This window comes from Lissotriton vulgaris, chromosome 3_2 (genome assembly GCF_964263255.1).
Source record: "Lissotriton vulgaris chromosome 3_2, aLisVul1.2, whole genome shotgun sequence".
Taxonomy (NCBI): domain Eukaryota; kingdom Metazoa; phylum Chordata; class Amphibia; order Caudata; family Salamandridae; genus Lissotriton; species Lissotriton vulgaris.
The window spans coordinates 7,699,334-7,726,543 of record NC_141690.1 but is presented as its reverse complement, the minus strand read 5'-3'; the positions used below and the strand labels follow the sequence as shown (position 1 = coordinate 7,726,543).

Sequence of the window (27,210 nt, the reverse complement as noted above, 5' to 3'; positions counted from 1 at the left end):
GCTTCATGGACTGAGGCAAATATTTCCCTAATTCTGAAGCCTGGTAAAAATCCGACCAATTGCGAATCATATCGGCCAATACCCTTATTAAATTGAGACTATAAGATCTTTGCTACGGTATTGGCCGACAGACTGAATGTTCCCATTGCAGATCTGATTCATTCAGACTAAAAAGGTTTTATTTGCGGGAGATCCTTAAAGGAGCTTACCTTTTCTTTGATAGGGTCGATAGATCTTGCTTCTACTTATTGGCTCCCACTTGCGGTCATAGCTTTGGATGCTACTAAGGCCTTTGACCGGGTTAACTGGGCCTTTTTGCAGGCCGTGATAAAGGCTGCTAACCTGGGTCAGAACTTTAGTACAGCCTTAAATGCATTATATAGTGCACCAACAGCTATATTATTGATCAAAGGCTCCTTGACGGCCCGGTCCTTTTTGGTAGAGGCACTAGGCAGGGGAGTCCTTTATCACCACTCTTGTTTAAGCTATATATAGAGCCCCTGGCCAGAAAACTAAGGGAGGACCTTGGGATCATACCGTTTCAATTTCAGGGCTGGAGCAGGAAACTGGGCCTATACGCTGATAATATTCTTATTTATTCAATCAACCTTCAAGATACCTTAAATCGAATCATGATAATCACAGCTGATTTCAGGAAAGTATCAGGTTAGGATATAAATAAAAGTAAGACGAAAATCATGTGTTGGAACGTGGAGCCAGGGGAAGTTGTTAAAAAGGAAGTAATGAGATATCTGGGGGTTATGATCCCGCAGGATATTTCCAAACTTTCAAAAATACATTTTGAAAAGGCAAAGAAAGAGATTAGTGGACTTTGAAAAATTTGCCAACATCTCCAACTCACACTACTGGGACGGGTCAATCTAATAAAAATGATGATCCTCCCAAAGTTAACATTCCTGTTTGACTCTATTCCACTCCCCTTTGAGAGCGATATGCTGAACAAATTACAGGGCCAGATCACCAGCTTTATTTGGTCAAGCAAAGGTCCAAGGATAACTTGGAAAAAATTAAGAAGGAGGGTGGTGAAAGGTGGCTTAGCTTTGCCAAACCTGCTTTTTTATTCTTGGGCCTTTTTATTAAAGAATGGGAAAATGCTACTGAATACACCTACACTATCCGAAATCGGGAGACTGCTGGGCGTCATTCCTGACAGCACAGGAGTTGGAAGGCAGCAAAGGCTTTATGTTCAAGTATGCAGACCCCAATACTTTAAGAAGGTTAGGATGAAGATTGAGGGGCCTGGCCGAAACCTAGTACAGGGTCAGAAAAACGCTTAAAATATCATATTATAGCTCAATGGCCCCTATCTGGGATTCACCAGGATCACCCGAGTGGGCAAAAGACGCTTTAGTCAAACCTTTGAAAGAAGCATGTCTAACGAGTTGGAACGATATTGCAGTTGACATGCAATTAATTAGCTGGGAGACGTGCAATCTTTTATTCGGTTGACAAATATTCAGGTTTAAATATCTACAAATGCAGAGCTGGTTCCAAGACTCTTGTGTCGGGATTGGAACTATAAATTATTTAGAGGACAGACTTCTGGATGAATCACCTAATAAGAAAGAGTTGGCGACGATCTATTGGCTGCTGGTCGAACTGGAAGATGGAGACTTCACTCTACCTACGGAATTCTGGGGAAGATGCTTGCCGGAGTCTTCATTGGAAAATAAGTGGCACGTATCAATGTCTACGCTTTTTAAAATGGTAAAACCTGCGCACCTAAGAAGAAATCACCTTTTCTCCCTTCACAGAGCGTACTGGTCACCACAGAGGCTGTCGAAGTTCGGGAGAGGAGGTTATGTGGCGTGCCCAAAGTGTGGCAGTTTGAAAGAGGATGATGTGCATATGTTTGTACATTGCCCTGAGATTCAACTCTTCTGGTCTGATGTGAGTAAGGCGCTGTCCTCTATGTTAGGGTCGGACATTAAGCTAAGCGTTCTCTCTGTCACTTTTGGCTATGAAGAATCGCTTACAGGATATTCAGAAGATAAGGCAAGGCTGTTCTTTTATTCTATGCTACTGGCACACAGGGAAATTTGTAAACAATGAATATCGGTCTCCCCTCCCAGTTTTTTGGATTGGTGGTTATCTGTTAAGTATGTGGCCTGTCTAGATATGAGGGTTTTAAAAAAGCATAATTTCTGGTCCCCAGTTTTTAAGTGGTGTGAGCAACAAACAAACGCTGATGTCCAATGATTATGCCCTATCTGCCCAGTACGGCTGGTCTGCCGTAGGGAAGTCGAGAAAGAAAGGCTAAGCATCCTGACCAGGGCTGGTACGATTTTGAATCGGACACCTCCTCTCTCTTTCTCCCCCCGCTTCCTGCACAAATGTACAAAGGGCGTGTTTTTTCCTCCATTACACCGGTGTAAGTGAAAAGGCTATATCTTTTTTTCTCTTTGGAAACAGGCAAATGAGGACAAAAAACAAATGCAACAAAATTCCTTGATGCACCCTTTGTGGAACTCACTGCGGGGCAGAGGTCGCCTGACTAAGGGTGCTCCCTGTCTTGGCAAAGTAGGCAGTAATAACAGCATTTCTACCGTGCTATAAACATATGCTTGCAACATGGATCTCCCCGCGGGACCAACCCAGCCACCTCCAAACTCCAGCCTCTGCAAGTCGCCCACCCCAGTTGAAATCACAGCCAGCAAGATCAACTGAGTGGATAATAAGCATAATATCAGACTATTTTATCATAATCACAGGCATGTTGAGAAATATAGTACAAGATCACGGGTATTTTCCCCTTGCCTAATAGCCACAGTTGTGTGAGAGCAGATAGTAGTTAGAGCAGTTGTACTTGCACAGCAAACCTGACCCGGTATGTCCCTCAGGAGGTGCAGAGGAGACTTCAGCCCTCACGAGTCGCTCCTTCGATCTGCATGTGGGCCAGCGAGGCGGTTCTGTGGCCTTGTAGCATCTCTCTGCTTGTAGAACTGCAGGATTTGCGCAAGATCCGTGAATACATGAGTCTTCCCGTCCGCATGTACTCTCAATTTTGCAGGATACATCATGTTGTACTCCAACTGTAGATCACAAAGCTTTCTTTTCAGTGGAGCAAAAAGCAGCCGAGCATCCTGCTCAGGCTGGGTAAAATTAGGATACAAGGAGAGGGTCATGCCTCCGTAGTGAAGCTCCTGCAACTCCCGGGCCCTCCGGAGAGCACCACTGTTATCTCTATAATTCAGAGCCTTGCTATACTTGGGCGTGGCGTTGCTTTGGGCACCGGACGAAGAGCCAGCGAGCGGTGCACCCTCTCAACAACGAAAATACTGGAAAAACAACCTCTCTGCTGGGTAGAGACTAACAACTGTTCCACAAAAAGCACTATATTAGGGATGTTGGTGGCCTCCACAATACTACCAATAAGCATAAGCAGGCCTCCAACTCTTCGGCTTTAGCCTGCAGGGACTAGAATTGCTTGTCCAGTGCGGGAGAGTGATGCAGAGTTCAAGATGTCTTCGGCGTCAGAGACCCTTCTCTCAACCATATCTAGGCGCTCGTTCATCCATTCCATGCAGAAGAAAAGGGAATCAACTTTTCCATCCATTTTGTTCAATCTGCTTGGCATAGCCAGCAGGATTTGCTTAATGTCTGGGTCAGTAGGTGAATCACCCACCTCAGACCTTGATTCAGAAGCGTTTTGTCCTGTTCCATCAGTCGGCTGGATTTACGTGGCTCTAATGGCAGTTTAGATTGGGATTTTCCTGGCTTTCTCATGATGGTAATGATGTCCCATTGCCCCCAATACTGTGCTAAGCATGCCACCAGTCACAGAGTTAAGAGAGTGGCGCTCACCCCAAACAAACACAGGAGTCACTAGTGGGTGCGGGGGTGGTTGGAGACCAGCTATGACGAGAGCCGTCGCGCGCCTCAGAGCAATATGTTCCAACGTGGGGTTGGGAGCGCCCTGTCCGTGCAAATCGCTGAGCCGGTACCTCAGTCACTCAGGGCCAGCAGCGATGGACACAGAAGAGCCAGAGGGGGCCAGGGGCAGCAAAGAAACGGCCAAATCCAAGGGGAGGCGGTTACAGCAAGGCTAGGCCCCTCGGGTGAATAGGGGAAGACCCCCTTAGGTCACATCGGAAGCCCAGCGGGGCACCAATATTGGGGCAGCCCAGCCACATCAGCACCGACAACTCACCGTCGGTGGGGAATAACGCCAGAATCTTTAGGCCTCCCAGCTGAGCCGGAGAGGAAGAACCTACACAGTAGGCATACAGCGCCCAGCGAGAAGCAAGACCAGGCCCAGGGCAGCTTCCACTGGCCTCCAGTCACAAGCAGACCCAGCTGCAGCCGCGCCCAGCCGTCCATCACCAAGGGTGCAGGCCTCTGGTCCAGAGAAGACCCGAGGTGCCACCTTGACCAGACTCCAGCAGGCAGGGCCAGGCCCTCATCACAGCCCTTCACACCACCCGGCGGGCACTCCGGGAGCCGCCAATGCCTCTGCGCCTTCCGGCAAGCCCCAGGACTGCGATGGCTGGGCCCAAGTCTCTGCAAAGTGTCCAGCGGTCTCCATACAGCTCTGATCAGGCGGCCACCCCAGCAGCCTGCGCCGCACCACAGTATAGTGACTACCGCAGTCACCAGGCCCGGCTGGCATCCAGCGTCACAGAGCCGATCCAACTGCAACAACGGCAGCAGACGGTCACAGGGGATCAGCGAGCAAGTGAACATGGTGTGTGGAAGTTAATTTGTTGTAGGATTTTGGAGGTTTTTGCACTGGGAGGGCGGAGAGAGTATGCAGCCATCTTGCAGTCAGGCGGAGGGCAAGCTCCGCCCTTTACAGAACATAATTACTTAATGCCAGGCCAACAGTCCAGCTTCAGAGTCACAGAGTCAGCCATCACATCCATCTGGGATGATCTAAGAACAGAGTAGCTGTCCTGTTGCTTCTGGATTTATCAGCAGAGTTTAACACTGTCCATCGGCACAGCTACTATAAGTATTTCACTATCACTGAATCTGTAAAAATACTCTAAAATGGTTTGCTCCTCATCTCACAGGCAGACCAAGGATAGCCTACCTACCAACTTTTACATGACCTCCTCACATAAAATACTGTGATGTTCCACAGGGGCCCTTCATATCCCCTCAATTACTCATTGTCTGCCTAACCACCATACCAAACCGGATTAAACCATTCAACATCACCTGATACAACTATGCAGTTGATACCCAAATCAATCAACAAATGTAACTCCTAGAAGACTTCTATAATAAAAAACTTGATGACTGCCTCTGTGCCATGAACACCTGGATGATGAATAACCATTGACTGGTTAATACCACAAAGAAAGAGATTATGACCTGTGGACAATTGCAAACCGATCAGCCTACCACCATATGACCTAAGAAACGTGAGCTCCCCCTCCCCCCCAACAATATTAAGAGACGTTAGAAATCTAGATCAAGTATGGATTCAGACCTATCCTTGATACTGCATGTTAACATCACAAAGAAAAGGCTTCTACACATCGAAAAGACTACATCACATCTTCCCATAGCTTGCTTACCAACAAATTACAAGTCATACTCACATTTTTATTCTCCAAGCTTGACTCTGCCAACAGCCTATACTTTGGAGCACCAGCATTCATCATACACAAAATATAACTCATCCAAAATGCTGCAAAAAGGCTTCTTCTTTGCCTTCACCCTGGAAGAGGGTTGACTACAGTCCTCCAATCACTCCACTTGGTTCCCTATAGCTAGAAGAGAAAAGTTCAAGGCACTCCGTATTGTCCACAGAGTCTTCCAAGGAAAAAAACTGCTATATCCTCAAGTTGAATTCAAGCAATACAAACAAAACAAAACATTGAGCTCCAGGGGTACACTACCGTAACATAGGAAATCGGTAGGAGGAACAGCATTAGAAGCACCTACTTCCAAAGGAAGATGAAATCATGGCTATTTACTAAATAATTGTACTACCCCACGTGCCAGCAACAGAGCCCAGTAAGTCAGTTGCACCCTCAAGTGCAGTCCTTCAGCTTACAACCTCGAACCAGAACAACCCAACCAGCAAACGGCTTTCAATATGCAGGTACGCTAAGATGGGCTAACCTATGGTTCCTCATAGCATTATATAGTTACAAACTTCCATATTAACATGTATGGCCTACAATAATGCTAAGACCATAATACGCAGCGGACAGCAGCAAACTGTAACGTATACCTCTTATATTCACATAAGTCATCTGCTACAAGGCTTTTCGATCCACAGTTAAGAAACCAGACATCATCAAATGATAACTCAAGAGATTGGAAACAAACTGCTGGACAATTCAAAAGACTTTAATATAGTCCCCCACTGCAGGTTTCAAATATGTAAACACTCTGACCGCTTTTTTACATGTCATGACAACACTGAGCCAAGTGATATTAACAATGCCCATCCTAACATAGCACCCCACTTCTCTCTCTCATCTACCATGCCTGCTCAGAATCAAAACTGTACACAAAATCGCAGATTGGACCCAGCATAGTAACCACCTAAGCAGACTATAATCATAAGAAATACCATAACAGGACCTGCAGTGCTGTTCAAGCCTGCCTGCATACTGACAATTGTAATACAGCGCCTCTGTCTTTCTCACTTCCTCATCTTCCACACTGCTAAGCACTGCATCCTATAACATGGCGACCACTGCACACCTCGGTGGTCATCAAACATGACATAGAAACATGTCACATAGGATCAAAACAAAGACAACATCCTGCTGACTATATAGTCTATAGTGTAGCATGCTACCCATGTAAGCAAGTAATTCAACACCCCACATAGGGGTAAGTAAGCGTGTTTCAAATGTTGTAATTCAATACAATACTTTAAGTGTCCAGAGTGGTAATGGTATGCACAAGGGAAGTAATATCAGCACAATACTACATTAGATGGGGGGGAAAAGGCAAGAGTGCCCACTTTTCTACTTTTGTTTGACCAGACATTAGAACCCTTTGCAATGAGGTTCAGTTGGAGAGAGGTGGGGGATCAAGATAGGTGGTACCTTTAATGAGCTCTTGCTTATGCAGATGACCTTCTGCTATACATCGGCACCGTAGGAGCCAAACTGCACCTCAATACATATGCATTCATTAAATACATTTGGGTGACTCTCAGGGCTTTGGGTCAAGTCAGTGAAATGCTGCTTTTACCCACTGGGACTTGGGGCATATCAGGAAAGGGTAGGCAAGGTATTTTAGGTGCAGCTATACTACTCGGATGCAGATCTTTACGAAGACAACATAAGGGAATCATAAAAGCCCTGAGGTCCCAAATAGCCTTTGAGCGGACATTAACTCTAACAGTTGGAGGGAAAACAGCCCTATTCAAGATGCTGATGCTCCCACACCTTTTATATTATTTCACCAACCTGCCAATTATTATTACCAGGAAGATCTGTAAAGAACTTAATGGTCTTTTAAACAATGCTGAGCTTGATTTATAGTTTAGAGAATGGATAAACCAGCACAAATGTGACTGATATCACCTTCCACCTTATTGCAAGTGAGTTATAGCCCAAGACACTTGTAATAAGGTTGATGGGATATCCATTACATTTATCATGGAGTAACCGTCTGCCAAACTCCAAACAAGGCCATTTTGTTTAGAATGCTGGGAGATTCACAGTCACACAAGGAACTTCGAGTTGTGTTAAATCGCAGCTCAGACCCAATGAATTGCAGCTCAGACCCAATGAATTGCAAGATGGATGGGCTGGAGCAATTTACATTAACTCAGCGAAGAGTTGTTGGCCAAGAATGGACTCTTGTTGTAAGGATGACTGCTTCCCATCATCTAGCTTTGGCACACTCTGGCATAGCTAGAATTAGTAGATCACCACTTATCTGCAGTTGTTACAAGGAGCCAGGGACAAGTCACCCTATGCCATTGTGCATCCGTATCTACTGATCAGTGTAGAACATTATATGGGAATAAAAACTAGCTAAGAGTTCAAGTAATGTCTGACTAGATATGAAAGGAGATTTTTACAAGGCTAGCTCACTAACAGAAATTGAAACCTTAATGGGAGGATAGGGGACAAGAGGGTCAATTCTTCAGACAGACGCAGCTCTCTACATGTATTTACCCTCTATGAGGGGGAACCACCATTTCACAACATCTGACACATGAGTATATTCCAGCCATTTACACAATGGGTTTTGACAGGAAACTGATTTCTTGACTGTACAGAGCCCTGTTACGTATTGGAGGAACATATCTGGACTGTTTAAAGGATAAATGGGAGAACTTTGGAGCCCATTCCATGAGAAGGAATGAATCAATGTATTGGAGAAGCCCCAAAACGTACCTCAAAGTGCCAGACACTATATATTCAATATGATCTGCACAGTACTTGTGGGATACAAAGTGATTGGTAAAATCTGTCCCACGACTTAATCAAATTGCCCTGCCATATGGAACAAGCAAGCTTGGCCCATATAATCTTTCTAATACGGCGTGTTGCGAGTAAACACTGAGAAAATAGAGAGGAGAAGCCATTACATCACACTGCAGAACTCTGTACTGGGACTGGCCTCTCGCCTCGAAGGAGGAAAAGCAACAACTGAATTTGCTGACCTTCTACTGACACTTGCGAAATGTAACATTACCATGAACTGCAAGGTAGGATCCCCCCTTCCTGTGCTCCCAACACACACCTCTGAAAAATCAATGGAGCACTGCAATGATTCAGGTTATGCCTAGCAAGAGTCAGGCTTTACATAGGGAAGAGGCTCAGTGATCCTCCAATTGATGGGCTGATGTCCTCATTCTCAGGGGTTGTCAAACATCATGACAGAATTCCCACCCATCTCTCAAAAAGGAATTCCAGGAACCTAGAATTTGATTTATTACTCAAACGTAAGCTTACAGAATGGGAAATTTTAAATACACATTGTGTATTACACAAAACTGATCAGTTACTGGGCATTTTCAGTGCATCGTGTGGGGAGCTTACACTTGGGGTTAAGGTGAGTACTACGCCCTCCTGCACTTCTAATCCACTTCCTCTTCACAGAGTAGCTATAATACACAATCCGTCCTGCTTTTCCACAAGCCCTGCTCTCCCAGACTCCCTTAACAATACAGATGTTAAATCACAAGTGCTGTACCTGGACAGTCTTCTCCCAGTTGAGGCAGTTAGTTACACAGCTGGTTACAAGGTTGACAAGGCATGTGTAAAAGACCCAGATTTACAACATGCATTTAACTACTAAAACAGCTGAAGAACAAGGATGTCGCCATGCAAAATGAAACTGAAAGGGTAGAAATGTGTGTACTTCTGTTGATCTACAAATATTAAAGAAACACAGAGTGTTTATTAACATGGTAATTGTAAACGATTGCAAAAATGTTATGTTGTGCTGAAATGTCAATAAAAATCAAGGTTATAAAATAAAGACAAATATTCAATCAAATTCTAATCTGTACCTTATTTATGAAATAACTACATTGTTGCATGCACCACTGGTTATGCTATGGGGACCTAAATGGCAATGTATATATCCCAGTACCTGCTAAGGGAAATGTGTCAATAATTGACAATCACAAAATACAAATCACTTTTGTGTCACATCGGACTCAAAGTCTAGCAACCGATGAAAGAAATTAGCATAAATCATAACCAAGAGGAAATAGAAATTTATAAAATCTATGGTATCAATGTATAATGTTTTTAAAGTTTGTCACTGTTTTAAGATGCATCTAACACATTCAGCAATACACAAAAAGATTCATGCAAAACAACTGAAGGCAATTAACAATTAAAAGGCAGTTGTACAGCGAAAGGGCAACCATTGTTGACTGAGAACAAATCAGATTCTCTTTTTCATACACAAACGCCACAGCCAATTAAATCCAACAAAAACAAGCTAACAGAAAAAAATACATATTTAAATAATACATGTAATTGTTATCATTCACAGATCCATCTACACTCAGAAATATACTCACGATCTAATCTGTGGAAGGTCTATTTCTATTTTGTGACCAGTGTTTCTAAATATCTGTATTGCAGCCTCTGCCACCTTGTCATCTTCCATTCTTAGGCACTGTAGTAAAGACTCGTAAGTTTCCGCAGAGTGAAAAGAGGTAGGATGTGTAAAAGAGAGAACCTTAAAGGGGCAACAAAAAAAAAATATCAAAGATTTTTCATTTATTTTCTTAAATTACATAATGGAACAGCAACACTATTCTTGAAGTAGCTCTCAACTTCTCCAACACACAAGCTGAACCCACTTAAAACAAAATCGATTGAAACAGTGTTTGTTGGTTACCCCCATCATTTTAGTCTATAGAGAGGTCTCTGATGCATGCATCTGGCCTTGGTACTGTTATATGGCCGTTAGGGACATTGTCGACACTGCTATGTTATCATGAGCTTTGCTGCCATGATACTGCTTTTGCGCACGTTACTACATTACTTTATTTTTGGAGTTTAGTCTGAACACGTTGTACAAGGTCGATAAGGAATATGCTACTTACCAGTATGCATGTGTTCTTGGCATGTAGGGCTGCTGACATTCATATCTGTGCATAGATCGCCGCCTAGTGTTGGGTCCGGATGATTGCACATTGTTGTCCTGGAAGAGTCTTCGAAGTATCACAAAATAGGTGGCTCCTCCCCTGGACTACAGTGCGCATGGGCATCCTCTCCATCCTCAGATTGTTTTTCGCCATTGTGGCAGAGATGGAGTATGATACAGTAAGTGATGTCCATGCTAAAAAGTAATAGTGAATGCTACAGCTGCGACAGGCACCGGGGAGGAGGGCGGGCGATATGAATGTCAGCAGCCCTACATGCCAAGAACAGATGCATACTGGTAAGTAGCATATTCCGTTCGAGGCTTGTGGGCTGCTGAATTCATATCTGTGCATAGAATGTATAGCAGTCTCTCCCCTAGCGGTGGTTGCCCGTGCCAGCTGCAGCAGTCTGAAAAAGAGTTTTTAGAACAGCCTGTCCTACAGCTGCTTGGAGTGTACATCTACGCAGTAGTGTTTGGTAAATGTATGTATGGTAGTCCATTTGGCTGCTCTACATATTTCCTCTAGAGGAATGTTTCCTAGGAAAGCCATGGATGCCCCCATTTTGCGTGTGGAATGCGCTCTTGGGGGAACTGTTAAAGTGCGTTTAGCTTTAATGTAACATATTTGGATGCACTTAACTATTCCTCTGGCTAAACCATTTTTGGAAATAGTGTTGCCTTTGTGCTGTGGTGAACAGGCAACAAACAACTGTTTTGTCTTCCTGAATTCTTTTGTCCTGTCTATGTAATATAGGAGAGCCCTCTTAACATCTAGTGTGTGTAGAGCCCTTTAAGGTACTGACTGTGGATTAGGGAAGAACACTGGCAGTTCTATTGTTTGATTGATGTGGAAGTGGGATACCACTTTGGGCATGAATTTAGGGTTTGTCCTAAGCACGACCCTATTTGCGTGAATTTGAATGAATGGCTCTTGAATAGTTAGGGCTTGTAGCTCGCTAACTCTAAGCGAAGTAATCGCTACAAGAAAAGCCACCTTCCATGTTAAAAATTGTATTTCACACGAGTGTAAAGGCTCAAAATGTGGTCCCATTAGTTTGGTTAAAACAACGTTTAGGTTCCAGACAGGTGATGGTGGGTGTCTTGGGGGGATCCCTCGTTTGAGCCCTTCCATGAATGCCTTAATTGCAGGCACTCTGAATAGCGAAAGTGTAGGAAGGGGGAGGCTCTAGTTGGCGCAGTGTAGCACTAGCGACCAGCAGGGACTCTCTCTTCCTCGTCAGGGCTGAGGGTTACCTTCCAGACAACCTCTGCTTACCCTCTAGGTAGTGTGGCTTAAGCAGTCTTAGGCTAATCTTTGGGGCACATAGGGTTAAACATTTGCAATATCACACCATCACAACCAACCCACCACACAATGACACCAAACTGTATTTGTAAAAATATATATCTTTATATAAATTTAAAGCAGGCTTGTAAATACAGTTATCAAACTTTCAATAGCGATTCCAGTTTACTCAAGTTCAGGTTGCCACAGTTCTTTCTAGCAATAAGCAATCTTTTGGGCCTTCTGCCCAGGTTCGACAAGGTTCAGTGTCTCGTAGCGCCTCAATGCGCTTTCCGCTGTCTCCGCTCGCTTCCGAGGGGAGATCGGGCCTCGAGGACCAGGAGCTGTGCGAGCCTCGGTTCCAGAGGCGGCTCGTGTTGGGAGCAGATAGCGCGGTGCGAGCTCGAGTTGCAGGTCGCTCGCACCGTGAGGACACAACACAGTACCTTTCAAATTCTTGTGGAGCGGGCGGCGTCCAGGGGAGCTGTCCCACGTCGCGTTGCTTTTCCGGGGTCGCTGTTCACTGCGGCTCTCGGCCGGGCAGGTCACGGGTCATCCGGGGCGGCGGTGTTCAGTGGCGGCAGGGTCCTTCCTTCGTCGTTCGCTCCGACCCTGGAGGCGGTGGCTGTGTGGTGGCGGCAAGTGGCAGTACGGTCCCCAAGTGCAGGACGTACCCAGCCAAAGTGCCGGTTGCAGCTGTGCGCTCACAGCTGAGCTGTCGGGCAGGATACCGGCCAGAGGGGGGTTATCACAGGGCGGCTGTCCGTCTTCGCAGGTGGATTGACGGCTAGAAGCGCAGTAAATTCGGGAGCTTGGACCGGACGGGTCCTCCTTCACTTTGCTCACGGGCTCCCGGTGCAGGTGCGGTCACGGTGTTTTGGCCAGCGGCGGCTGGACCTCACGTTGCTCTCGCTGTTGCTTTGGGCCCCGGTCACGGTGCTCAGGGGGATGTCAATGCCTTGGATTACGGGGAGCGTGGCAGGCTTGCCCAGCGCTCCCAAACCCCTCTGTCAGTATTGCAGCGATAAGCAGCACACACAGTCGCGTTCTTCAGGATGTAGCGCCCACTGGTCCTGGGGCGCTGGTCAGGGGGCAAGTTCAGCAGCAAGCCCTTGGAGATCTTTCAGCAGAGTTTGGCACAAAGTTTCATAAAGCAAAAGTCTTCTTGTAGTCTTTTCTTTTCCTCTCCTTCTGCAGCAAGGCACCAGACACAGGCAAGAGACAGCACTCTTCCTTGTCCTTCCCGGTCCTTCTCGTCGGGCAGAGTTCCTTCTGTAGCCCAAACAGGATCTAATTTACAAGGAGCAAGGCTCCGTCTTTTATACTGCATTTCTTTTGTTCTCGCAGGCCAGGGGGGCCTTTGCATAGCCACTTTCAGTCCTTGAGTACTCTGGTGGGTGTAATCCGGCTTCTGCTTTCAGTGTGCAGGCGCATCAGACGCCCCACAGGAGGTGGAGCCAGCATTGTGCGGACAGGGGCAGCCAGAGTACCTTGTTGATGGGGGCTTCGCCCTTCCTGGGCCAGGTGTCGGCTGAGTCATCAGTCGCTCCCCAGGAGGGTGGAGCCAGCATTGTGGTGGCAGAGCACAGCAAGATTCAGAGTCAAGAGCCACTCCTACCTCCCACTAAGGTGCAATCTACGCATTCACCACCTGTCATCCCCCAGCCCTGTCACTCACACATCCCAGACAGTCCGATACACATACCAGCAGAGGAGGGCTGAAATGGTTAGGCAAGCAAATGCTAACTTTCTAAAAGTATCAAAAAATTCAATAGGGCGACCCAATATTCTTAAGGAACTGGGTATAATCAATAACAAAAAACAATATTCCTTAGGCGAATTATTTTAGATGTTTCACAGTTGAAAAAATGTCACCGAAGTGAGCATGAATTGTCAATTCATCAAGAGAACATACAAATAGTAAATCATTTGCTTTTTTAATCCATCATCTATTAAATCATGAGGATATATATATACAATATAATACAATCCACTTTCGGCAACAAAATGGTATACTGTTTCTTCAGTTGATCAAAAATCTATATACAGTACCAAAAGACACTTTTGTAAAGAATATGGACAGTATTTACATATCTTCCATATATATACACAGTAATTTTGCATACACTATATAACTTTATTCTCAAGAGTTTGTACATACATAGGTGTGATTGTATTTATATTCCTCCACTATAGGTCCATTGTGCAACCAATGTCCTGATGATGGTCTCGCTATATCACATTGTATGAGACCGAAACGTCGACGCAACGACACTTCTTTGTAAATAGTATCTACATTCACTGACTGGAATTTTGTATATAGTGTATGCAAAATTACTGTGCCATCAGCTCCAGTAGGTTGATGTGCATTTTCTTCTGCTGCGTGGTCCATAAGCCCTGCACTGTGTGGTGGAGGACATGGGCTCCCCACCCTATCAGGGATGCGTCCGTCGTCAACACTATTTATGGTACAGGCTCTTGGAACAGTCGTCCCTTGCAAAGATTTTGTGTATTCCACCAATGCAGAGAGTTGTATGCACGACTGGTCACCAACACTAGGTCGTTCAATTGTCCTTGAGCCTAGTTCCACTGTGGTGCTAGGCACTCCTGCAGCGGACGCATGTGAAGTCTTGCATGAGGGACTATGAAAATGCATGAGGCCATCATGCCTATCAGTTGCATAAACACTCGGGCTGGGAACGAGTGTTGTGGCCTGAACTTTTGGATCAGCGTCTGAATGCTGTTTATTCTGGCAGAATTTTGCTGTGCTTTTGCTGCCAGAGTGTCTATTGTCGCTCCCAGGTATTGCTGTACGTGGGCAGGCTGAAGAAGGGACTTGTTGTAGTTCAGCGAGAAACCTAAACTGTGCAGGAGGTGAATAGTGCGTGACATGTAGCTGGCACATTGCTGGGCTGACTGTGCTTGTATTAGCCAGTCATCCAGATATGGATAGACATGAATATGCTGTCTTCTTAGATGTGCAGTTACTGTCGCTAGGCACTTGGTGAACACCCTTGGGGCTGTTGTTACCCCAAAAGGAAGGACTTTGAATTGGTAGTGCTGATTTTGTATTGTAAACCTGAGATATTTCCCGTGTGCCGGGTGTATCGGTATATGGAAATATGCGTCTGAGGTCTAGTGTTGCGAGGAAGTCTCCTTGATGCAACAGTGGTAATACCTGCTGTAGAGTGATCATGTGGAAATGCTCTGATAAGATGTATTGGTTTAGGGGCCTGAGGTCCAAAATTGGTCCCAGTGCACCTTCCGTATATTATTAGACAGGTGGCTGTTATATGGTAATACACAGTCCGCAACATGGTGAAAAGAGCCCCGTATGCTCCGGAGGCCCCGCAATGTGCGGTTACACCGTTCAGTAATGTCGGTTAGCATATGTCCATCACTCGTTGGACAACGGGAGGCTGTGATGGAATAGAGGATATGTACCTGAATCAGCGATTTCTCACTAGAGTGGAGGCTGAGTCAGAGTTTAAATTAGGTTGCGGACAATACCTCCAATATGCTAAGATTTCGGCGATAGCACTTTAGGTGTGGCCGACATTTCCCAAAGAGCCGCCCATATCCAATACCCTTGCTCTGGTCAGGATGGTCGGGGGCGCCGATTGGGAACTCATTTATAGGGCGTTGAGAGATGACTTTTGGATAGCTCCGTTGCCTATACAGGGCAAGTGGGATGAACTACTTGAACGCCTCTGATAGAGAATGAGTGGAAAAAGATGCACATAGGGGTCAGGCAAATTGGCTACAATGTGTGGTTCAAACTACTTCAATATGATATTGTTCACCAGACATACAGGACCCCATATGCACTACACAAAATATACTCTGATAGGTCCTCTGAGGGCCCCAGGTGTGGATATGTTGATGTCAGGTTTCTTCACATGGTATGGGATTGCCCTATGGTGACCCCCTTTTGGGTAGTGGTATTGGATCATTTGAAACAAGAAACGGGGTGGTCAGTTCAACACTCAAGTAGGCAGGTACTACTGGGACTTATCTCTAGGCCATAAGGCAAAAAACTTTAAAGACGATTTTTGCAGTTGGGCTTAGTGTTGGCAAAAAGGCGGGTGGCGATTCATTGGATGAGTGCACAGCCACCTACACTAAAGAATTGGGCCAGGGACCTGGCTAGTGGGCAACGGCGGAGGTAGTTTGTATGAGATGAGTCCGAAGAGATGACAAGTTAGAAGATGACATGATTGCATGGCAGGGAATGATTCAGGAGGTCCCGCTTCGGAAGGAGGTTGAAGCCTCCCCCTCATGGAATACTGAGGGGACCCCGGGGGTGCAATCTGAGCCAGACAACAGGGTGGGTACATCGCTTGGGGTGACTTATGGGGTACATGGTGAAATTGAGATATCGCACTGGTTCCATACTGATTTTCAGGATATATAGGTGACGGGTGGGGTGTATCTGGTTGACCCTGAGGGGGTGAGGAGGGAGGGAGTTCTTTGGTTATTTGTATAGGTAGTTGATGCTGTTCTTTTAGATCCTATTATTTAGGGGGATGTACAGTAGATGGCATTGGATAGTTGCTTTTTCTACGAAATGATACTGTATTGTATTGTCCCTGATCTTTATTTTGAGGATATTTGTTTTAGGACGGTGGGAATTATGATTGTAACATGCTGTGTTTTGCTCTGTGCATGAACAAGTTAAAATAAAAATATTTTTTTTAAAAAAGATGTTTAAGGGTGATCGACAAATTGCCTGCAGTACCCCGATACATTGTCAGACCATTCACCCTGTGCTTTTAGAACTAAGACTTCCCGAAGAGGCCCGCATAATTGGACAATGGTGACGACAGCCTGTGAATCTACTGGATAAGGGTTTCTGGAAGAAATAAGAGGCTACTAAGTATTAGTTCAGTGAAAATAAAGACTCCGTGAAATCTTCACACTGTGGGAGGGTTATAAAGTAGTGATCCGAGGTGAGGGCAAAGCAAAAAGAAATGTGATACTAAAATGTATCTGGGCTGTGCAGGCCAAATTATAACAGGAGCTCAAATCCTTGGAAATACAATATGATAGGGGTGATAGAGCCCCACTGCAGGAACATACACAATCTAACATTTGTGATTATACCGGTGCAGCAGATAGGGACATAAACTTCTACAGCAAACCTAGAAGGGCACGAATATATGGGGAGGAAGAGCGCCCTGGACATACACTAGCAGCCCTGATCAAACCACTATGGGCCGCAGACAATCTCATGAGACTGCAAATAGCAGGAGAGAGGACCAACTAAGATTCGGGCAGTATACGGAGTGCCTTCCATGATTTCTCGAAGCAGGTCTAAGAGTCCAGATCAGTGGAGTCAAGTTCAATAAACTTTATTCGGTTAAAAAGCAAATAACCATAAAAGTAACAAACATAAAACAAAATACAGTAATTACAGTAGTTTCAATAGATACTTCTCATGATTAGTAGTACAGTGAGGTAGATCGATAGGGAGTCTATGATATTTCAGTTTGAATTTGTTTCCTAAATTTAAAAACACTTTTTAAATAGTTTAAAATCACAGTAACAGTTAAAATCGTGTCCATTTTCTGTACTTCTAAAAAAGCTGGGCGACATCTGGTTAAATTCATGTTTTTTAAAAAAGGGACTATGATTTTCCTACGTATAGCAGTATAAAATTTGCAGAAGAAAAGGATATGAATATCAGATTGTTGCGACGTACCATCACACAAGCAGGTGGGCAAGATATGAATCCATGAGTTCATGCATGGAAAAGACACTAATCTAAAAAATATACAAAATCTAAAACGAGTTAAAAGAAAACGATCATAGTTAGTCATGGGCAGGGATAAATATGGCTGTACAGTATTAGTCTCACAGAGGGTAGGAAGGTGCGAGTGTACTGTAGATTTCAAAATTTCCACTCTCTTCCTCTTATCCAGCAAGTGGTCCAGGCAGATGGTTTTTAGTAACTTCCTAGGAATAGTGTCCATTGAGGTTGGGTCCGAGAAATATGAATGTAGTCCAATCTCGGTCAAAAAGTGCTTTACGTAACCCAACCATTCCATTCTGTCCGCATGGTCCAAACTGAGGGTGTCACGTAGCAGGGCCCGGTTCATAACGCATTCGTTAGTAGTCCATACCCTATGCCACAGTAGGATAGGTTGAATTCTGATAATGTCCGTTATGTAGGGTTGGCCAAGTTCAGCGTGACAATTAAATGTGGCTGCACACTGTGGAACTGCTAGAACTCCCCTCAGAAATTTGTTCTCTACCAGCTGGATTTGATCAACATTTGCATATCCCCACAGACCTGAACCATACATAGCCACAGACAAGCATGTAGCTTTATAGATGGTTAACATTTCTTTTATCGGCTTCCTGCCCAGTTTCCTAACAAAGTTCTGTAAAGCCATGATCGTTTTCATAAATAAAAGAGTTCTAGCCTTAATAGCGCTTGTCCAGGAACCTGATTCATGGAATAAAATGCCCAAATAAGAAAAGGTTGGGGTGTTATCCAGCGGTACATTGTTTAAGAAAATACGCTTCATTAATTTACCTGGTTTTAGGCCACAATTCATTGTGAAGGTCTTACTACAGTTTACTAGTAGGTCCAGGTTCAACATAAATTTCTCAAAGCTAACTACTAGTTTTTGCAGAGCGCGGGGAGTGCGTGCCATGAGTACTGCGTCATCCGCATACATGAGCGCAGGGATTTCCCTCCTCCCCACCCTGGGCATATCCCTACACTCCTGCAGCAGGTGACGCTCGAGCCCATTAATATAAAGAAGGAATAAAAACGGTGCCAATACGCAACCTTGCTGCACTCCGCGACCTATGCTAAATTGCCTGGAGCATTCTCCTCCCCTGCCATAACGAACAGAGGCTGTAGCTCCACTGTAGAGTTCCCTCAAAAAACAGATAATGTTATTGTCCACTCCCAAACCTTTCATTATATCCCACAGTTTAGAGTGTGATACACAGTCGAACGCTGAAGAAAGATCGACAAAAGTAAAATACAAGCGTTCAGATTTTATCCTTATATATTTATGCTGCAAAAGCATTAGGTTTAACCCTTGCTCAATTGCAAATCACTAATAATATCATTTTCCTCTGCCCAGCTTTGGAGTCTTGCCAATACAACGCGTCCTAAAATTTTTACTGAGGAATCAAGAAGGGAGATTGGTCTGTAACAGGCACAGCTGTTCCTATCCCCCTTCTTGTAAATCGGGACAATGACTGAGGTGAACCAGGATTCTTTCAGACCCAATGAGAGAGCTGCATTAAAAAGTTGTACCAACATTGGCCCCCAGATTTCAATATTCGCTTTAAATAGGTCTGCCGGAATCCCATCAGGTCCGGCAACCTTACCGCATTTAGTTGATCCCAAGGCTAAAAGCACTTCATCAATTGTTGTAACCAGGTTGTAACTCTGTTGTGCATCCAGGCTAGAGTTAATACCCCCACCATGGATGTCTTCCTGTGCCTTATAGAGATTTGAAAAATGGTCTACCCATTTATCCTCATCTATTGCAATCTCGATTCGCGCCGTGTGGGTTTCATGGGGGAAAGGGGTGTTAATTGCTTTCCAAAATGCAGCGGAATCTTTAGATTGCGAGGCCTCACAAAGGGAATCTAATGCCTCCTTATTCAACGCGGTTCTCCTTGCTTTCAGGGCCTGAGTATATATGTTCCTACACTCTCTTATTTTATTTTTATCCCTAGGGCATCTGTGTACTGCCTGTTTTAAGTTTTTCAAAGCCCTTGTACATGCAGTATTAAACCAGCTCTTGGGCCCCTTGCCTCTGCGTTTTGCCTCCACCCTTAGGCTACTTTTTATATTTGAAGCTATTGTTCCAAAGTGCTCAATAATTTGATCGTTAGTGGAGTTGTCACTTAGGCAAATAATAAAACTATTTGAGCACACCTCCCATAGTTTCTCAAAAAAGGTTGTGGGGATTACTTTACTCCATTTAAGTGTGTACCCGTTTTGTCTCCCAAGGACAACATCAACCGCTGTCTCTACAAGAGGCGTGGCCGTCGATGGGTCTGGGAACAAATCTGCTACCTTAAGAGATTGTGGAAGGTGGTCACTTATGGGTAGTTGGATGTTCGTAACCCCCAAGAGTCTATGATTGAGGTTACTGGAGGTAATAATAAAATCAATAGTTGTCGATAAGCCTCTACCAACAAAAGTCGGAACAAAGGGTGTGGGTTCTGGGGCAGATTCATTGGCAAACCCCAAGTCAAACATGAATAATAATTCATTTAGTAAGTCCCCCATCAGGGTATGTTCAAAGTGTGTCAAGTGCATGTCTCTCTCAATCATTAGGCCACATAGGCCCTGATTCCTTTTAGTACATAATGAACAATTAAAATCCCCCCCCCCCCCATATGATTATCAGCTCCCTTTCATTTCTGTCTACCTCTAACTGGATTTCATCTTTAAGCTGCTTCATTACAACCAAAATATCATCTTTCGGGACATTGTTATAAAAATTAATAATTAACACTACAGCTCCTTTATAATTCCGTAAGGTTATAATTTGAAAATAACAGGAATTTAAATGGCAATGAGCTTGTTTAATTTTAAGTTGATTTGAGACAAGCGTTGTCAACCCGCCCTTAGCTCTTCCAAAATGACCTCCAACAGCTGGTGTAAAGAAGGTTCTATAGCCACTTACATGGATTGATTCCTGTATCCAAGTTTCTTGCAAGGCCACTATATCCTTACCATTTATTACTGACTCCCAGGCTGGATTTGTGATTTTTTGCCTAAACCCTGCTATATTCCAAAACAACAGTGCACATAGATCTTTCTCTTTCTGGGTCAGGCCTTCACCTGCCTGTTCCCCGCCCCTAATATTATTATCAACTATGGGGTGTTGCATCTGTTCCAGGGTATTACTGTTGCATGGTAACAAACTGTCAGTACTAGGGGCCTTTTGTAAAGTTGGCAGATCTTGGGGAATCCCGCTCAAAATCTCAGTAATTTTAAGGGGAACTATATCCTTAATCAAGGGGTGAAAAACTGGAGGATGAAACTTGTTCCCAACCAAATTTTCTTGGGATGTCTGAGCTTGTTGTCAATCCACCCCGTCCAGACCATTAAAAATCTGGAAACGATTTTGAATAGGTAGATTGTGCATGGATGGGTGGAACTCTGTTATTCCATGGCCTCCCTTGCAGGAGGTTGGGCTCAGGGTGTGGTGGGTATAGGCTATTTATAGGGGGGTATTGATAATCTGATACCCGGTATCTGGGATAGGACTCCTCCGACCTTTGCATGTGGATATGGGGGTCCTGAGCATTTACATAAACAGGATAACCCATCAAAGGTGGTGGCCCCATTAAACCGGGCATATCCCATGGTCCCACTTTTCTAAAACCCCGCTGTCGGTGTGATGTTTTCTTAAATAGCTGCCTATTCCAACCCTGTTTGTTAGAATCTTTTGACGGTGCATAGGGATAGAAATAGGATAAAAGATGTGTGGAGATGGCATCGCTGCTACTAGCATCGAACCAATCTCCAATGTGCCTCACGGCCCTATAATCCTTAAAATTGATGACTATTACGTCACCCCTTCTATCCTTAGGTCTGACTCCCACCCAATGGGCACGCCTTACACTTAGGATTTCTCCATTGATGGATGCAGGCAACGGTCTGTTGTCTCGGAGCCAAAATGTGACCTTATTCCGTAAGGCAACATGATCTTCCCATTTACCTGCAGGTAGTTCTGGAACCCCTGCTATTACAATGACAAAAGGGGCAGAATCTAGGGGTAAGTCTATAGTATGGCTCGTTTTTTCTAAGGCAGTGGTTGGTGGATTCTTATTTCTCGGATTAGTTGTTAAAGGGTCTTTTCTGCCTCCCTGATTTTGAGCTCCCCCAGGTTTTTGAGTTTGTTCTTTAGTTACTGGGGCCGCCAGCTGAATTGCAGGCGGTTGCAGCGTGGGAGTTGATGGCAAAATCGTTGGGCTACCCACTCTTCCCTTTTCTTGCACTAATTTCTTTTTTAGCACGGGTGCTGATTTCTTAATTACTGGAGTTATAGGAGCTGGTGTTATAGGGGGCGTTACAGCATTAGATTTTGCAGGAGGGTTAGTCTTAACTGTGGGATTCGTCTTAGCTTTTCCCGGGCCTTTTATTAGGTCATGTAAAAGGAGGGAATTCTGTTCAACCTTTTTCTCTATGATGTTCAAGTGTGTGGACATCAAGTCGGTCTTATCCAAAATCGGTTGCATCACACCCCTAATTAATTCTAAAATTTTGGCCAACATGGCCTCTTCGCCTAATAAAGTTTGCCCAGTATGTGACTGTGGGGTCTGAACTACCCCTTTCCTTATCTTCTGAGGTTGGTTACACAATGGCTCACCCCCCCCTTTGTAGTGTAGTTCCTAGTTTCCCACTAGGCCCTGCGCATTGGAATAACAAACAGTAGTATCGACGTGGAACTGCTTATATTCCAGGCCTCCACTGACTATGCTAAACTTAATTGGGTTGTGTTACCAACTAGCTCAGAGGTCACTGGAAACCTTCTTCTCTGCATAGGAAGTGATCAGCTTCCTTGGCACAGACAAGAAGGGATTCAGTTTTCCAACAACCGTGCAACATGACAACTTTGCTCCTCAGATCAAGAGTCAATCTCTAGGGTCGTGTGAAACAATAGACATAGATTTCACTCAGTCTGGTGCAGTTTACTTTCACGAGATGTAGAGAATAGAGAGACGGGCGTGTATCAATAAAGGTTAACATTTATTGAACAGTTTTTCTTCTCGTACAAGAGAAATGTATTGCCACAATTGCAATAACTGTTATTATAAAAAGTACGTACAGTAAGATAAGGATTGCAAAATAGAACTGTAAAAGCATTGATATGGTTTCTTAGCCATACAATGGTTAAAAGTAATAAAACATATATACAGTCATATATACATTAGGCTAACATACTCAACTGGTGCTTCTAACTAAGCCTACCCCAGTGTGCCTGACCTAAGCCTAACACGTGAAAAGGGGAGTAAGTAAGTAGCTTAAGTTAAGTTGGTTTTGCCAAGGTTTGTTTCAAGAATTCTCGTCTAAGGGTTTAGTCAACACCATACCTCTGAATAGAATGATGGAGGATTGGTATCTCCTTCAGGGGTCTCTCTCGATATCCCAGTCACCCGCGAGGGTAAACCGGAAGCGCCGGGACTGGATTTCTCTGCACGAGAAAGGCAGCGGCTTCTCTTCAGCACGTCGAGGAAGGAGGCGGGGGACAGCGTCCGCGGGCAGCTGGAATCTGCTGGATGTCTTCGCAGAGGACGGCTGCTCGGCTCCTCAAGCGTACTGCACCATAGGTCGCGCTGTAGCGGCGATAATGGTAATCAGCAGCTTCACCACCACAGGATAGCAGGCTGCAGCGACAGAGTGCTCGTTTTTACCAACACAGGGTCATGCAGGCAGCCAGCATCAGCAACAGGCAACGAACTCACAGCTCGTATCTCTCTCATTGCTTAAGTCAACGTTGGTAATATTTATACCTGACAGGTGCCGGGTTTGACGCAAGTTTGCTGGACATAAGACGTCAATTAAAGATGTCACTAGGAAGTGACAGTTATCAGTTGCTCATTAGAGTTCCATTACTAATCAAAACATAGCAAGCGGGGATTTCCAGGTTTGCTAAGTTTTTATCTTGTTGAAGAACTCGGAGTGTTATCTAGGAATATCAGATAGTGACTGCTGCTCTGTCATTGCACTAATTGGTTGCAAAGGAAGTAGCAGAGAGTCATGCTGGAATGTGGCTCTGTTCGTGTGAGGCCAGAGATGACTTTTCAGAAAATCGCACTTGAACGGTTATGCCAATATAGGGAATAAATGGATTTATAGCCGAATGGGGCATAAGGTCACAGTATCGATCAGGAACCTAGATTAACACGCAACACCTTTTTTTACTTGTTCTTATAGTGGGGGGTGAGATAGAAGACCTAGAAGATGCCTCAATGGGCATTTTTGGTGATCCTGATAACCTTCCATTATCATTCCCTGTAGATGAATCTAGTAGAGATGGGCTAGTTGGCGTACTAGACAAAAGGTGCTTAGTCATTATAGTGGGATCAAGGGGAAAATTACCAGTATTCTCTATAATCCCTGATTGTGAAAAATCAATAAGCATCACAGAATCTGTGGGTCGGCTCTGTGAAATAGCATCCCCCGTTCCTCCCAAGTTTGAAGATCTCAACTCAAGAAGTAGAGGTGCAGTTTCAGGCGCACTCCCCCCTCCTTGTGTAATTTTATAACTTGTCTTACTTTGCTTCCCCCTCCGTCTCACTCGGGCTTTCTTAAATTTTCTAGGGGATTCTTTAGTTGCACGATCATGTGATCATGTAATCCTGTAGATGATATGGGCAATACTGTGGGAACAGGAGCACAAGGAATTTCATCATACTGGCCTGCATGGACCATGGCTGTTACAATGGTTACTTTGCCTGCAGGGACCGAGTGTTCCTTAGCCACAGGGTTATCAGAAACAGTTACTGGGGGTTCTGGTGCAATAATAGTAGCAGATGAGTGTTCCAGACCCAGTGAAGCCCTCCTGTTACTGTTAATTTGCGCTACCTTCTTTATAAGGAAATTGTCCATAGTAACCACTTTGGTAGTCATAGTAGCTGATAATTGAATGCTAGCTTAATACGAGAAGTATAAAAGAAAAATAACAGGTTCTCACTCACATATCAAGAAGCTGCTCGAATGATGGATAGAGGGACGTAAAGGGTATGGCCCCGGCCCGGCTCCTCGGTCCCCGGAGGGCCACAGAGGGCCCGCCCTTTGCCCGGGCTTAGCCCCGGGCGTCCCGCTCGCGTCCCGCGACGCGGGGCTTCTCTCCGCTTTATGCGTCCGTGTGCGCTCCCTCAGCGCGCCCCGCGTCACTCAGCACGCGCCGCCGCGTTGCCTGCCGGGAGTTGTAGTCTCCCGGAGCGGCGGCGCGGAGTCCTGATGGCGTCTGACTCTTGGCGGTGTCGGCGAGGTCTGAGGTGAGTTTCTATGGATCTCCGGCCTCGTGTGACTCCTTGGCGGTGGCGGCGGTGAAATGGCAGTGTCCCCCGCTCTGCCGGGCTTCTCTCCGCTTTATGCGTCCGTGTGCGCTCCCTCAGCGCGCCCCGCGTCACTCAGCACGCGCCGCCGCGTTGCCTGCCGGGAGTTGTAGTCTCCCGGAGCGGCGGCGCGGAGTCCTGATGGCGTCTGACTCTTGGCGGTGTCGGCGAGGTCTGAGGTGAGTTTCTATGGATCTCCGGCCTCGTGTGACTCCTTGGCGGTGGCGGCGGTGAAGTGGAGTCTCCACAAGACATTCACAAGTTTCTGGAGGATGTGCGCAGGCATGGCTGGCCCCTGACCAGTGAGACATGCTCTGTCACTCAATCACAGTGGAGGAGGTCAGGGAGAATATAGCGCCCCAGGCACTGACGCCTTCTGGCTGCATTCTATAAAGCCTATGAAGAGGAACTACTGTCGCTACTGGCAGGAAGCATTCAAAAAGGGCTGATTCCCAGATTTAATGGCTGAGTACATTAAATCCAACTACGTCCTGGACATTTCCCAATCTGGCTTCCAAAGCAATCACTTAACCGAGACCGCCCTCCCCACAGACAACATTCGCTCCCTCCTCCGGGGCGAAATGTCAGCCCTCATCCTTCAGAACCTCTAAGCCGCGTTCGACACAGTCTCCTAACGCACCCTAATCACAAGACTCCACGATGCTAGCATGCGTGACAAGACCCTGGACAGGATCTACTCCTTCCTCACCGGTCTAACACAGCGAGTCAGACAACCACCGTTCATCTCAGAACCTACAGAGCCCAGCTGTGGAGTGCCCCTGGGCTCCTCCCTGAGACCCACCCTCTTCAACGACTACATGGCCCCACTCACAGACATTAGGAAGCTCAGACTAAACAGTTTCCTACACCAACGAAACCCAGCTGAACCTCTCAGCCACCAACGAGAACACAGCCGCCAGAAACAATTTCCACAACGGAATGAAGGCTGTCGCCATCTGGATGAGCGACAGCTGCCTCAAACTCTGAAAAGACGAAGTCCTCATCCTGGGACCCACCCACCTCACCTTGAGGCGACTTCTTGTGGCCCGATTTGTTAGGAACAGCCCCCAAACCCAAGTAGCACACACAAAACCTTGGCATCTTACTGGGTATCTCAGGTAGTATGAACAACCAGATCAACGCAGGTTCCTCATGCTTCCACATGCTTCGCCAGCTACAAAATACCCCCAGATGGATCCCCACTTAAACCAGGAAGACGGTACCCCACGCACCCATCAGCAGCAGACTTGACTATGGCAACACACTCTATGCCAGTGTCACCCCAAAACTCCTCAGGAAACTACAGCACGTTCAAAACTCCATAGCCAGACTGGTCCTCAATGCACAAGTTACTAATTGTGTAACAATATATCTTTAAGAGACATTAGTTAGTGATAGATTCCTTACCTTAGTATATCCCCAGGCGTCAGACTGGATCTGGAAAGTTTTCGTCAGCAGTATCACTGTGCGTCGATAGGCGTCGTCGTACGGCTCTGTGTGTGTCGTTGGTGGCGTTTTCACCGAGATGGCGTCACTGGAGCTACTCCGACGCGCCCACGCGTGCTGACTACAGTTCTGTAAACAACTTTACGTGACAGGAATGCAGAGCCATGTAAGATACGGACTACCAGTGGAGAAGTGTGGCTCAAGTGGAGAAGTGTGGCTCAATGGTTAGAGTGGCAGACCCTGATGCAGAGGTCTGGCCTGGGACCAGGGTTCAATACCCGCCTCGGCGGGTCTTGGGCTCCATTTCCTCGGACCTGATAATTCTCGCCTCGATGACTCTTCTAATCATGGGTCCCACTCTGCAACTCTGGGCAATAGCTTGCGTAATCTCCACAACGGCCCCAACAGCGCTGGGATGCCTGGCTTCACCTTGGGGGTTCCCAGGAGTGGACATTTCACAGGGAAAAGCCAGGAAGGGTTCCTAAGCGGTATACGGACAGCGCCGGGACACTTTCGTTGGAGGTAGCTGTGCGCTCTACAAATGCTGGCAGTTTACATTTACCTGTGCATAGAAACTAGGGCCCGGGCCACTAGGGTCTTGACCCTGTGCAGCATGGGATCAGTCCAGCCCATGGGGCACAGGGTCAAAGACTGATTTGCATATGGCTGGGTTCAAACTGGAATGGCATGGTGAGCAAAAAACGATGGATTTAGGTCCAGATCTCTGTACTGGGGTGAATGTGTGACATTGTTCTGCATTCTCTCCATAAACTGTTGTTTTTGCACATATGCAAATCAGTCTTGACCATGTGCCCCATGGGCTGGACTGTTCCCATGGGGCACAGGGTCAAGACTGACTTGCATATGGCTGGGTT

The 27,210-nt window shown here is 45.7% G+C and overlaps 1 protein-coding gene across 2 annotated transcripts in view; it reads right to left on the bottom strand.

Annotated features, from left to right (window-relative positions):
• The window catches only part of PDS5A (PDS5 cohesin associated factor A), a 1,517,933-nt gene that overhangs the window by 902,364 nt on the left and 588,359 nt on the right, over positions 1-27,210 (bottom strand). For both annotated transcript variants that reach the window (XM_086963962.1, XM_086963961.1), the window contains exon 19: positions 9,983-10,143. In XM_086963962.1, coding sequence (XP_086820088.1) covers positions 9,983-10,143 — 161 coding nt within the window. The remainder of the gene's footprint in view (positions 1-9,982; positions 10,144-27,210) is intronic.